General features: G+C 39.1%; 1 protein-coding gene across 4 annotated transcripts in view; it reads left to right on the forward strand.

The window, feature by feature from the left end:
- PDE8A (phosphodiesterase 8A) overlaps positions 1-13,638 on the forward strand; it is a 144,254-nt gene extending 130,616 nt beyond the window's left edge. For all 4 annotated transcript variants that reach the window (XM_064668888.1, XM_064668889.1, XM_064668890.1 and 1 more), the window contains exons 16-23: positions 128-263; positions 2,459-2,657; positions 5,433-5,650; positions 6,438-6,570; positions 10,256-10,420; positions 11,318-11,447; positions 12,210-12,329; positions 12,411-13,638. In XM_064668888.1, coding sequence (XP_064524958.1) covers positions 128-263; positions 2,459-2,657; positions 5,433-5,650; positions 6,438-6,570; positions 10,256-10,420; positions 11,318-11,447; positions 12,210-12,316 — 1,088 coding nt within the window. In that variant the 3' untranslated portion in view covers positions 12,317-12,329; positions 12,411-13,638. The remainder of the gene's footprint in view (positions 1-127; positions 264-2,458; positions 2,658-5,432; positions 5,651-6,437; positions 6,571-10,255; positions 10,421-11,317; positions 11,448-12,209; positions 12,330-12,410) is intronic.

The raw sequence follows: 13,638 nt of genomic DNA on the forward strand, positions 1-13,638 counted from the left end.
GTTGCCAGGTGTTACTACAGAAAAGAAAACATGTACATTCAGTAGAAGTGTATCTCACTATTAAATATAGCATTTAATATACTATTAATAAATATATTAATACAGTAATAAATGTATTCCTCAACAGAAATTCATCAGGTCACTGGCAGTTTGAGCTCTCCAATCTCCCTCAATGACATACCCCCACGGATAACACAGGCAATGGAAAATGAAGAACAGTGGGATTTCGATATCTTTGAACTTGAGGCTGCCACCCATAAAAGGTCAGTAAACGCAAAAGCTCATACATTGAAGTTGCTGAAAAGTGACTTAAATGTCATCCTGTAACGGACTGCTTAATTTCTCTACCTGTGCTTTTAAAACTGAATAATTTTTATTTTCAAAGTCAGATGTTTCAAACTTTCCCATTGGCATTTCTAGTTGAGTATGAACATTAAATATCTTCTGTTTCATCATACACTATTTCCTGCAAATTCCTAGTGGATATAAGTGAAGATTATGTATCTTTGATATGGTATAATGACAAAACAACATCATTTTTAAAGCCTTCCTTTTCTCAATAATAGAAAAGTTCTACAAATCAAATTGTTTTCTTTTGGGGATTCAAATTCTTATTATGGCCAACTACACACAGAGTCAACATGCTGGTCTTAATTTGATTAGTTGATACAGATCAGGTTTTATTTTCTTTCCATATAATTGGGTAGGTTTTATTCCTGAACAGTTCCAATACAGCTTTTCAACAGAATTCCCATTGCCTTTCCCTGGGATTAGAGGAAGGTCTTTATTCTAAAATCTTGGCAGGCTACATTTTATTTATAAGATTAACTGAAGAATATGTACTGATAAAAAGTAGGGCATACCATCATAGAAGTTTTTAAAAGCAAATCAGCAATTTTGATAGACTGTACTTTGTTAGTAGTAAGGGCTCCCACTAAGAGTAAATTGATCTGTTTAAATCCTTGTTTTTGTTTTCTGATGCTTAATCAAAAGTTCCCCTTTTGGGTCTAATTTCATGTATCATGCTTTGTCTTAGTTTAAAGCTTCTATTTGGAGAGACTAATTTGGAGGCTGGATCCTGCAATGAATTGACTATCTTAAACCCTTGCAAAATTCCAAATCTGTAAGAGCTTTGAAAGGTACTCAAACCAAAGTCTAAGAAAGATATGAGGCATTTAGTTAACATACATGCACTTCATTTCAAAAAGCTGCAAAAAAATCCAGGGTTTTATTCTTCTTTAAAGTGATTGTATTGCAAGTGAAGAAATTTACATCCAGTTGCTTTAGGTTTTTTTTTCTTTGCTGCATTTTCATGTCTAATGCAGTGCTATAGATACAGTAATTAAAAAGAAAAATGTAAAGATATAATCAGTCTGTGTGATTTACAACATTTAATGCATGCATTGCAGTAACTTAATTAATTATCCCAGCCAACATGCATGAGATCACCAGATAGGCTTCTCTCTTCTTGCTAATTTCGAGAGAACACAGAGGGGCAAAGGAGGTACTTCGTTGCCTGTTCTCTTATTAAAGGTATCATAATGATTGCTTTCTCCTGTGTTTAAATAAAGACAGTTCATTTATTAAGAGAATTAAAATGATCTTATATGACTCACAAGTATGAATATGTTATTAGTACTGTCTTAAGTCCAAGCAGACATCTGGTAGTAAAGCCAAGATAATTAATTAAATAGAAGCTTTAGTGCATTACAGCTCCCTGACACAGAAACCTGGAAGCACCTTTTTCTGACAATGGGAGGGATTAAGGGGGATTAACTTTAGTATATTACAATTGTAGTATATGACACAGTGTTGTTGAGTGTTTTTGCCAAAAGATGCACATCTAGCTCTAAATGACCTCAGCACTTTGAAATGACCTCACCTCACCTGTCAGTTGCAGTTAAAAATCAGAATGCTTGATGCATGTGGACTCAAGCAGCATCCTCTATTGCATGTGATCAGTAAGGGATGCAATCCTGCAAGGGTGGGTGTAAAAGGAGTGGAGCAGTGCAGAAAACATAGTGATTGCAGCATTCTGTAGTATAGATATACTTAATCTAATTGTAAACAGATTAGCTTAGGAATCTGTGGCAGCAGCAAGATTATCTCCCTTCTTCTCGTGCACAGTTTAGTACTTGCTAATTTATCTCATTCTGACTGCAGTCTACATTTATTTACCCAACATAGACTTCCTAAGCCCCAAAACACTGCTACGTGCAGTACAGCAGCAATATAGAGCATTTTTAATATCCCTGGGAGGAATTGGCCTGGTTCTGAGACTGTGCATGTGATAGGTAGGCAGAACACTTCTACAGGTCTGGACTGTAATTCAGTAGAGTTCTTATATCTCATTTAATATGTCATTGTTTAAAAATGCTGTATGGATTCATACTATTAATGTGATATAATATTCTTTCAGCTGCATTTATTTTAAAACTTTCTGTTTATTTTTCTCCAGGCCTTTGGTTTATCTGGGTCTCAAAATATTTGCTCGCTTTGGAATCTGTGAATTCCTAAACTGTTCAGAATCCACTCTGAGGTCATGGTTACAAGTTATTGAGGCTAACTACCATTCCTCCAACTCCTACCATAATTCTACTCATTCAGCAGATGTACTACATGCTACTGCTTACTTCTTGTCTAAAGAAAGAGTAAAGGTGAGTCCACATTTGTAAGAAACAGTGTAGGTGGGAAATACAGATGCAATCAAAGGAAGATCTCCCAAGAACAGATTCCAAAAGCCAAATGTCTTTCCGGTGCCAACCAGTGTGGTAACTCTGAAGTCAAAGAACTGGTCTGCTTTACATGAGTTCTAGGATTTCTCTTACAGTATATGTGGAAAGATGGATACTAATATTACAGGAATTGAACAATTCTTGATGGGAGAATACGAAAATCTTCTTTTCAAGTAAAACTTCTTCATCTACTTAAGCTTCCTCAGATAGGTGAGCTAATGACAGTTATTTTTGTGACAGTACATGCCAAATACAGATTTAATGTAATAAACCACCATCTCTTATGCCTTGTGATAGTCACTTTGCAGGTGACTCCCAGGACAATATAGGCCATGAAGTTGGCTGTATCACCCACTGGACAAGATGCCCTGAGGGTTATAGAGACTGCATTGGAGGAGACTATTGAAAAAGATTACTTGTCAAAGTTCCTTGTACCATAACATCCACTGGGGTATTAGAGCTACTGACAACCAGAATAAATCAGAGCAACCTTTGCTCTCACATGCCCAGACTGGAGAAGGGGAGCTAAAGCAGTGCTTGCATGTGTGTACGTATTTCTGAGGTGCATTTTTGGGTAGCAGTTCCTCCCCTGAATTGGCCTGCCTGAGGATAGCGCTACTGGTGGGCACCTGGCTGAGAAATGTGTGACTGTAAACAAGCTTCTGACAGCTCATTAAACTGTAGTAAGTCCCTTAACCTGGAGCTGCAGCTCATTAGTGTGCTCTCCAGCGGCCGACTTACAAATACCATATGCCAAATGGGAATAGAATGTCATTGGATTTTTTCAGCCCCTGATTTGCCAGAGGTTTAGCTGGTCTTCCCAGGAATATCTATGAAAAACAGATAAATTTGGATTAATTTCAATGCCACAGAAGCATGACTGCCTCCTCTTTTTTCAGAATGTTATTTCTATTCCTCTGTAGGCTTAGGAAGAGAAAAAAAATGTTGCATCAGAAGAAGGAGCAGAATCAAAGTTCAAAATTCTCTCTTTATCTTTTCAAAGTTACAGCCCAGCTGCTTTTGTGTTGTCCAGAGTTCAACTTAACTTAAACACAGAAGGCCTGATTCTGCCACTCAAATTCTCACTGAGAATATTTTTTTTTCTGTAATTTGAACTCAGGTCAACTTGCCTGGGAAAATTTTCAGGCTCCCAAATTGAAGCCATATTCTCAGAATCATTTCCAGTTCTGTGCCATGGGAGTTAAAATGACAAAATTAGAATTCTTGACCTGATGTTGGTCATAAAAGTGCTGCAAATCCCTGTGAAGTTTGTTATGTGAGCCTCAGGAAATGAGCATCAGGTAGACTGCTCTGGTCCTACAAGTCGGGTATTCCCAAGCTTCTGGCCATTTTCCATCTGTACAGATCTGTCTCAGCCAGACTGAGCACTGGTCAGCGTGTCCTTCTGAAGAGAGCCTGTTCTAAAAATCTCTTCTAATTTTATACCACAAAAACAGAATCCCGTGAACAGCAGTTGAAAGAAAGAAAGAAGAAGCTAACACACAGCAGATAGTATTTCAGACAATGCTAACTATGAACTACGGCAGAAATAAGTTCTGCCTTTTCTTGTTCTCCACAAGACTCTCTTGGCAGTCTTCAATAATATCCTAGCTCCCTCAAAGTCAAGCCATTGCATTAATTTCAGGAGGTGTAACATAGGGTAGAGTCTGTCTTTTCACCTACCAAGTGTAACTATTCTGAATGGTATTGTCAAAGCCAGCAGGAAATTTGGACCTTAAATTCAAGCTAATTGGGATGGAAATTTTCTGCCCTGCTCCCAGATTCAATGGGGGATATTTCTGCTCTTGTGTCTCTTTCATTTTATTAAAATTTTTAACATAATTGTTTGATATCTGTGGTTCTTCACAAAAAGCCAGCATAAACACAACAGAATAAAGGCCAGTGTCCAAATGTATACAGCATATTTCTGAGATGCTTAGGGGTTTTTCTCCTTTTTGATATTAATACAGTATTAAAACTTCAATATAAAACCTTAAAAGTCAAATGGGTTTGTATTTTCATGAAATAGCTTAGATAAAATTAAACATAAAGCAATGACCATTGCAAGTAGACATAAAGCATGGAGTGCAGCACACTAACAGAATCAGAATCTTGTTACAGAAAGTATAGAACACTGTACTGTATAATTTGTCCATGGATGTAAACCAGCAGGTATTCTTCACGGAATATGCATTAGCTGTAACCCCAGGACACTGTTATTATAAAACTGGATATATGGATAACATTCCTTTCAAATTGTAAACCTAGCCAGCACATAACTGGAGTGTGATTAGGACACATTAAATTGCCAGAGGAAATTAAGAGGTCTGGTGGTAATAGAATAATTTTTAGCAGTATCGTTCTTTTTTCCAAGCCAAATAGCCTAACTCCAAGTGAAGGTGGTTTCAGTGTTGTTAGAAAACACAAACTAATTTATTACTTTACATTTGTTTAATTTGATGTGCTGTGACAAAGGTGTGGTTAAGGCAAAATTTAAGAGGCACGAAACGGCCAAAAAAGTCATACAGTGTTCAGTGAAGCTTATAATGAATTTTCCATTGCTCTGTGTAGAACATGTGACCCTTACTGATCTCCAGAGTTTTGGCTCTTATTCCTCAGGAACTTGGCTTAATCATATGGACAGAATAGGGTTTCTAATGAGTCTGCCAGGAAAACTAAGCATCCTTCTATTTTCAGCAAACTTTGGATCCAATTGATGAGGTTGCCGCACTCATTGCTGCCACAGTCCATGATGTGGATCACCCAGGAAGAACAAACTCTTTCCTGTGCAATGCTGGCAGCGAGCTCGCGATTCTCTACAATGACACGGCGGTGCTGGAGAGCCACCACGCTGCCCTGGCTTTCCAGCTCACCACCCGGGATGGCAAATGCAATATATTTAAAAACATGGAGAGGTAAACTTAAAACCAGGGTCCTTGTCTGCCCACTAACGTCTCTCACTTACTTCTGTGTAACATAAGGCAAACAAGCATCCTTTGCTTCTAGAAGAGTAGAGTTCTTCTGCCTGTTCTGCACAGACTTAGGAGTAGTCCCGTGGTGTCAGTTCCTCCTGTTGATAAAAAGGCAGACCCTATCTAAGGAACTTATTGTAAATCTTAATGTGGGCAAGTCTAGAAGAATTATTTTGTAGCATTGAATGTAGAGAACAAGTTATGGCTGAGTAGGTAGATATTTGCTGGATAGAACAAGGAAAGAAAGAGCTGTGGAGCATCAGTAAAAAATTAAATGCCTTGTTGCAATGGCAAGGATAGTGAAGGACCTGATGTTCTTCTTCCAGCCCCAGAAAGGCATTTAAGGCAAAGAGGTGACCATTGCTTTGGTCCTCTCAAGATACAGCAGAAAAGTATTGCTGAAAACTTGACTGGAGCATGAGCCACTGCTGAGTGGCCTTGGGAACATGCTGGTGTGGCATGTCCTGGCAGCCCTTCTGACCTGATGGTGCTACTGCTTCTGCCCAGCTCTGGTACTGTAGAAATGCAGTCATGCCTTGAGTACATATGTCTCTACACAACAAAAGTTTATCTAGCATACATGCAGCTGCCCAAGCCTTTATTACTGTCCTTTCTTCCCCCAGCACCTCCCTCCAATGGAAATGGTCTGTAGCATTTTTGTTAGACTTGTTTTAGCAACCAGCCCTTTGTGAACCAGCCAGCATTCTTAATTGTTTCCTTCTTTAAACAGGAATGAGTATCGAACTCTTCGCCAGGTTATTATTGACATGGTCTTAGCAACAGAAATGACAAAGCACTTTGAGCATGTCAACAAGTTTGTCAACAGCATTAATAAACCCTTGGCAGCGCTAGAAGAAAATGGGGTAAGCTACACTGCAAGTCCTCCTTAAAATGACTAGGCAGGGACTGGGAACCCTTGGCATTAGGAAATCCTCACATGGTATAATGAGAAGGTTCATCAGAAACGTGGAGAAAGAGAGACTAGTAATTTATCTTTCACCTCTGGGTTTGAATGCCCTTCTGCTTAACTTGGTTGTCACCCATTTTGAGGGTGAATGGGACTCACTTGGATCCTATAACGTCTCAGTGCTGTGATGTCATACTTGGAACCAGAACCTTGGGCTCTGTGTTTTTATGTTAAAAATGCCATTTTGATTAACCCAGTCACTCCCATGGAGCGGCAAGACTTGGCATCATTGCAAAGGAGCCAAGGTTTGCTTCAAAACAGAGGCTAAATTACTCCCTACTCCCAAGGGGACATGCTGGGGGTGCAGCACAGGGGCAGGTATATGGGCTGCCATATGGTGCATTCTCTGGGAATAAGGGTCCTCAGCCTTCAGCGCTGCCTGGCAGCATTCATAGGTTTTCTGTCTGCTTTCTTTTTTAATCTTTAAAATAGATGATGGTGACATTAGGTATCATATAGACATAATCAATAGCCATCTGGAACCCTATGGACACAACAAAATTGCCTGTTGAGAACTTATTCTGAAAAACTGCACCAGTTTCAATAACAGCTTCAACCAACGGTTTTGTTGCCAGTAAGAGCAGTGTATAATTTTGCTGGAATGTTTTTTTGCAAAGAGAAGATTTTCAGAAATGGTTATAATAAAGTTTGTGTCAGTGGCAATGTCCTGTAGGAGCTGTCATGGTTTTCTGTGTTTTCTTACCATGTTTTTTAGAAAGCTACATTTATGACTGTTGTATGTAATGGGAAAGGGCAGTCTTTTTATTATCTGAGAGTGGGAGAGGAATAGATCTTGTTCCTCCACTTATCAGAAGCAGACTGGAGCTTAATTGGAGAATTGTACCTTTGTCTACAGGAGTATATGCTAGAATTTACTTTGTTCTTGGCACCCAGCAATGCTAATGGGAACTCTGTGAAGCCAAAGTCCCAGTAGGATACTGGTTTTACTGACTAAACTGGGAGAAAGGATGTTAAGTTCTCAGCTGGACAGGTCCTCTGGGTGAGTGTAGCAGCATTCAGCACAGGAGGAGAGCAAGGGAGCTGCTGCTCCTGGGTGTAGTGCACCACTCCGCTGACCCCGTGGAGTCTGTAACTCTCTAGGGCTCCTGGTCCTGCTGAAGGGCTCTGTGCTGGCCTGGCTTGGTGTGCAGAGCCCCTCCTCCCAGCCCCAAGGATTGGGATGCAGCCGTTGTTTGAGCAGCAGAATCCATAGCATCCATCCAGCTGAACTCCTCTCTTGCCTGTTACACAGCAGCTGTTGCTGCTGAAGAACAGGGCTTGGACCTGTACAATCAGAGAGTAAAAACAAATACAGCAGCACAAAGAAATGAAACAAAAGTTTAATTCTGCCCTTAAACCTCAGGGACTGCAGAGAAATAATCTGTCCCACAGGGCATTTGTGATTCACAGCAATTTGTGCCCAAGGGCGGGAAGAAAGACAAAGGTTATATAATTTCTATTGAAAAAAGTTTCCCTTCTTTTGATTGGGAGTTTCTCATTTCAGCAGGTTCCTATTAAAAGGCCTGTAATGTGTGAGTGGGTAAAGCGAATCACTTACTGTTCTGAGCAGAACAACATTGTCAGACCCTCGCTCAAGTGTGTTGTCTCTCTGGTTGCAGCAGCAGCGTGTGTTTTCTGGCCTGGTTTCCAGTCATGGTGGTGACTCAGGGTAGTGTTTGCAGCTGAGCTGCCAAATGCATGTTCCAAATGGGACAGTTCCACTTATTTTTTTTATTTATTATTTTTATCCATATTGTTCAAAGAGCCATGCTGAGAAGCTGCTGTGTTTGTTTCCTTTCTTCTTTTGTTCATAAACTGAAAAAAAATCCTTTCCAGCTCCAGCATCCTTTATCCTCCCATTTCCCTTCATGATGTCACCTAAGCTTATGACAGGAAGCCAACATCTGACATGCAGAGACACCTCTGCACTCTGAGCAGGATGCTGGGACTAAGCAGAGATAGTATATTTTATTCCCAAGACATCTGCATTGAGCAAGTAGAACTGTGCCTTTGGTTGGAACAGATCACAGAAGTGAAAATCGCTTTTTGATTTCTAGTGGTTTACCTACTAGGGTATTCTCTGCTGTGCTTAACTGAATGGTCTCTAATATTTCCATACTTAATTTCCATGCTTGTGTTTCTGGAACTTCATCTCTTTATTTTGGCTTTGTCTTATGTAATTTTGCCATGCATTTGGAAATGTATGCACCTCACTTTGCTTCCTCTGTTTTCCCTTCTACATACCTAAAAATGAGGGAAAAGAATTGGTTTGGGAATCTCATTTTGCTGAGAACTGTGGAGCTGGTGTTTCTGAGCCAGTATACTACCTAATAATATTTTTTTTATTACTGTCAGTTTCTTCCTTTAGGAAGAACTTTCTTCCCCACAAGAATTTTCTTCTGAAAAATGTCATGGTTATTCTGACCTAATGAAAGGTCAGAATGTTTCTGCTGCTTTTTCTCTCCCTCTTCATACAAAATACTGCAGGAATGGGTGGCACATTATTATTATCATCATTATTGTTAGTTACTTCTTCTCTGCTCTGACTATAGAGCAAGACCTTGCTAGGTGCCAGAGAAGTCTTGTATATTCCTTGCTTCAAAGAGTTTCTATTCTGAGTAGACAGTGTTGGAAATTTCTGTACCTACCCATCCCTAAAGAGTCCAACAACAATGTTGTACTTATAGGTAATTTTTAAAGATATATTAACCCTGGATCTCTGTCCTTTGGAAACTTGCTTCATCAGAGCTCCACAGAAAATAGCTTCTAATCTGGATCATCACAGACTTTACTCATATTAGCTGTGTGTTGGCTCCAAATATAGAGTACCATTGACGTGCTCCTGGCTGTAGCCTGGGAACCAAATATAAGCTGTGTGTGGGCTGAAAACTTTGCTGGAGCTGCAGAGGAAAGACAAGGCTGTTCGGAAGCATGTTTCTAATATATTGCTTTAATACTGATAGACTCTCAGAAACCAAAAATTCCCAGTCAAACCAGAGGCTGATGGGCTAATGTGGATCCAGTGGAAGGGAGTAAGGAGCATGCCTGGGAGACAGTGTGGGATCTGACTCTCTGAATAGTAGGAGTGCTGTCAGAATGATTGATACCCATCCTGATGAGGTTTGTGTGCTGAGGATGACTGTGCATCTTGGGTCAGTCCTTTTTTTTAAACTATTTCACTCCTAATGTGCAAATCCATTAATCCCTGGATTTCAGCAGAGAGTTACATTTTTCTGCCTACATGGTGCTCATGACTATGTGTGTAGTGATGAATGGATCCTCTCCAGACTTTTAAGGCAGCAGATGAGGCATAGAGGGATTAGGTGACTTGCCCAAAGATGCCCAAGAGATCTGTCACAAAGACAGTGACTGAATCCAGAAACTGGAGTTCACTGCTAGCTCAGAGCTGTGGCTAACTTTCATAATCCCCTATAAATTCAGTTGGACATAAAATATGGTAGCCAGTAGCAGGACTGATCTCCCTGTACGATCTGCTGAAAGCATTCACAAGGCACAAAAGCTTTTGAGTTAGTGCATGGAGACTTTGCTAATGGATTGTTTTTAATTCTTAAATGTTACAGAATAATGGTGATGGAGAGTCAATCAAAACTGTTCTCAGGTCTCCTGAAAACCGTATCCTTATCAAACGCATGTTGATAAAGTGTGCTGACATTTCCAATCCATGCAGACCCATAGAACAGTGTATAGAGTGGGCTGGACGCATCTCTGAGGAGTACTTTGCACAGGTAAGGCATCTAAAATGGGCTGCTGAAATTCCACGTGAGCATCCTCTTAAAAGGATGCATATACTGCCAGTGTCACAGAGTATCTAAGGGTGCATATGGAACATGAAAAATAACAACCTTTTTATTTTAAATGATGGGATATTACTCATGCTAGATGCCTGCAGACAGATGAAAGCTGACAACTTCTACAGTGCAGTTTCTGAAAATTTAAGCTTTCAAATTGTTCAGTTTGGAGCTGGGCTTTTCGAGTCTTGCCTGCAAATACATTTCCATCATGAGGCAGAGCAAGGATGCCTTCTGTGTACCTATATGCTGGCTTTGCCTCAGGAATAGGATCATCAGGTTCTAGTGTTAGGATGGCAACAGCACTCACTCCAAGAAATACTGTAGGACATTAGCACACTGTACCAAAGAAAGGTTTTAGGAAGGTGGGGAAAAGGAGAGGGCAGAGTCATTATTACAGATGATAGACCAAATGCTGGAATTGGGGCTTGGTACACAAGTGCAGGGAAAGGGGATAAAAAAGGTGTTTTGGCACCTATGAGTTGTACAGATTGTCACTTTCGTCAGAGATTGAAAATGGTTAAGCACCTCTTAGCTCTGCAACAGTCATAACCTGGTAATGTGTGAAGTTACGTGGGGTCAGCTTGTGTGCAGATGCAGAAGGTAAATGTATCTCTTCGTGGGAAACACTGGAAGGCACTATTTGTCTGCTGTTTTGCCAAAACCTGAACGAATAGGTGCTTAAGATTAAATTGCTGCTGCTTCAGATTTATTCAGGTTCCTCCTTTTATTTAGCAGATACATGCTCTAGTCAGTGCCAAACAATCTGCTGCTAAAAGAAGCCCATTAATAGAATGTGTCTTAGATGAATAATCATTGGAGGTTTTTTTGCAGACTGATGAAGAAAGGAGGCAAGGTTTACCTGTTGTGATGCCAGTTTTTGACAGAAATACTTGCAGCATCCCCAAATCCCAATTATCATTCATTGATTACTTCATTATTGATATGTTTGATGCCTGGGATGGTAAGCAAAATTCTGCTGTTTCCTGATAACTATTTTGTGAACATTTGAAACTGCTGTGATAGATAAATAAATTTGCTTTTTTATGGCTCCTAAAGAAGGGGAGAGAAAAGGGAAGATTTAGATTTCTGCAGTTCAAGTAAGATTAATAACTTCATTATGGCTTAGAAATATTTGATACCGCTACAAGTCATTCTCATGGCTTCTCTTTAATATACTAGATTCAGGCAATGTTTAACTTTTTAAACTTGCTTCTCTGTAAATGGAAAATAGAACACATTCTCTTTGATAGCACTTTGGGCACAGTCATTTTGTCCATGTTAATATTGGTTATTCTTCAAGACAAATTTCTACAGTCTGGAAACTGCTTGAGGGAGCAGCTGTTTCCTTCCAAGTGGTGCCCCCGTGGTAAAAGTGGTCGGAAATGTGACTCTCCTGAATGCCAGATCATGACATGTGACTGAGATTTGAAGGAGCAGAATAATTACAAGCATAATTAGCTATGCCCCTCCTGGAAAACTGTATCCCTTTGCTGGGACTTGCAATACCAGTATTAAGTAGACTTACAGAATGATTCTCAGTGGCCCAAGTGTTACTTGAGTGATGAGAGCTATACAGCCAAAACCATTTCAAGTATCAGTGTGACAGATTTAAACTTTTCTACTTAACACAGTTGCCCAGACATTTCAAGTGATACTGAAGCAGACAGAATCTGTGACTGTTTCAGTTCTGCAGACTAAATACTCTCTGCCCTTTCTTCCCTAGCATTTGCAGACCTGCCAAATCTGATGGAGCATCTGAATAATAACATTAAATACTGGAAAGGATTAGACGGAAGGAATCTGCGAGTCCTTCGACCACCACCAGAATAGCAGTTGGACCATGGTGTGTAATTTACTAACCAGATGCATATTTATTCAAGCTCACTTTTATTATGTGAATTCAGATTTTTTTTGGTCTCTTCAGTATTACAGTAAGGCTAGCCCATGCACTTGGGGAACTTTCAAACTCAAGAGAACACAAGGTCAGCAGTTGACTTCCACGAACTACCATGTGTGGACTCCGATGAAATAAGCCCACCAAGTGGAATTACACTGGATTGCTGCAGTACTTGTACTGAAGAGGGTTTATTAGTGAACATACTTTTGCGATATCTTCATACCAGCGTGTGAAGCTGGAAGACCTTGAAGAATCCTCATAGAAAAGACATTCACTAGAAGATTATCTATTAATAGAGACTCACAGCTTTTATGAGAAAGCTACATGCTTTTTATAAGCACTTAAGACAGTTACGTAGAACAATCAAACACTTAAAATGCAACTGTCTATGAAAGAATTTTTGATCTATGAAAATAGATGTACTGTATTTTTTCACATCACAGAAGGTGCAATCATTCACTTCTGAGCACTACTGAAAGTGAGTTCTCCTTAAGAAATTTAGTAGCAAATGTAAAAAATAACACAAGAATTTTTGAGGTTGATCGTTAGCATCTATGATTAAAATGTTATGTTTTATTTATTTTGTTAGATGTTCAATATTTTCTATGAATTTATAAATACTTAAAAGCCAAAGCCAACTTTAGATGCATTATAAATTTACATGATTCATACTCATTAATATACATTTAATTGATGTACAGACCTTTTATTTTCATAATGCAAATACAAAATACTATACAATGATACATTTTTATTGCACTGTAAGGATAGATGTGTATGTTTAAATATTGTCTGATTTATGTTAATTAAAATAAGTTTTATTGAAAAGGTCTCACTTGAGAATAGTAGAATAAACATGAACTGTATACTGTCTGAGCACCAGAACTGCAGTAGTTCTCCCACAAACCAGTGATGACCACCTGATCTTCTCTTGGCTACAAAAATAATAATATGTTGGAACTCTCTGTTTTCTCCCATGAAATTTTATGACTGAATTCCCTGTTAAAGTCTGCCTTATTTTATAAAGTATTTCTAGAAAGCATTCCACAGCATATATGAAGAGGTGATACTAAGCATCTAATGAATTTCAACATTTTATAGCCTATGTATTTTCCTTTGCCATGAAAGAAAAAGAACATAAAACCACCAACAAAAACCTTTAACTCAAGAAGTTTGTAAAGGCTGTGTACCTTCACAATTTGAATGAAACCTTCATAGCAACTACCAGAAAATAATAAAATGTATATTTTAAGAA

This window comes from Pseudopipra pipra, chromosome 12 (assembly GCF_036250125.1).
Source record: "Pseudopipra pipra isolate bDixPip1 chromosome 12, bDixPip1.hap1, whole genome shotgun sequence".
NCBI lineage: Eukaryota > Metazoa > Chordata > Aves > Passeriformes > Pipridae > Pseudopipra > Pseudopipra pipra.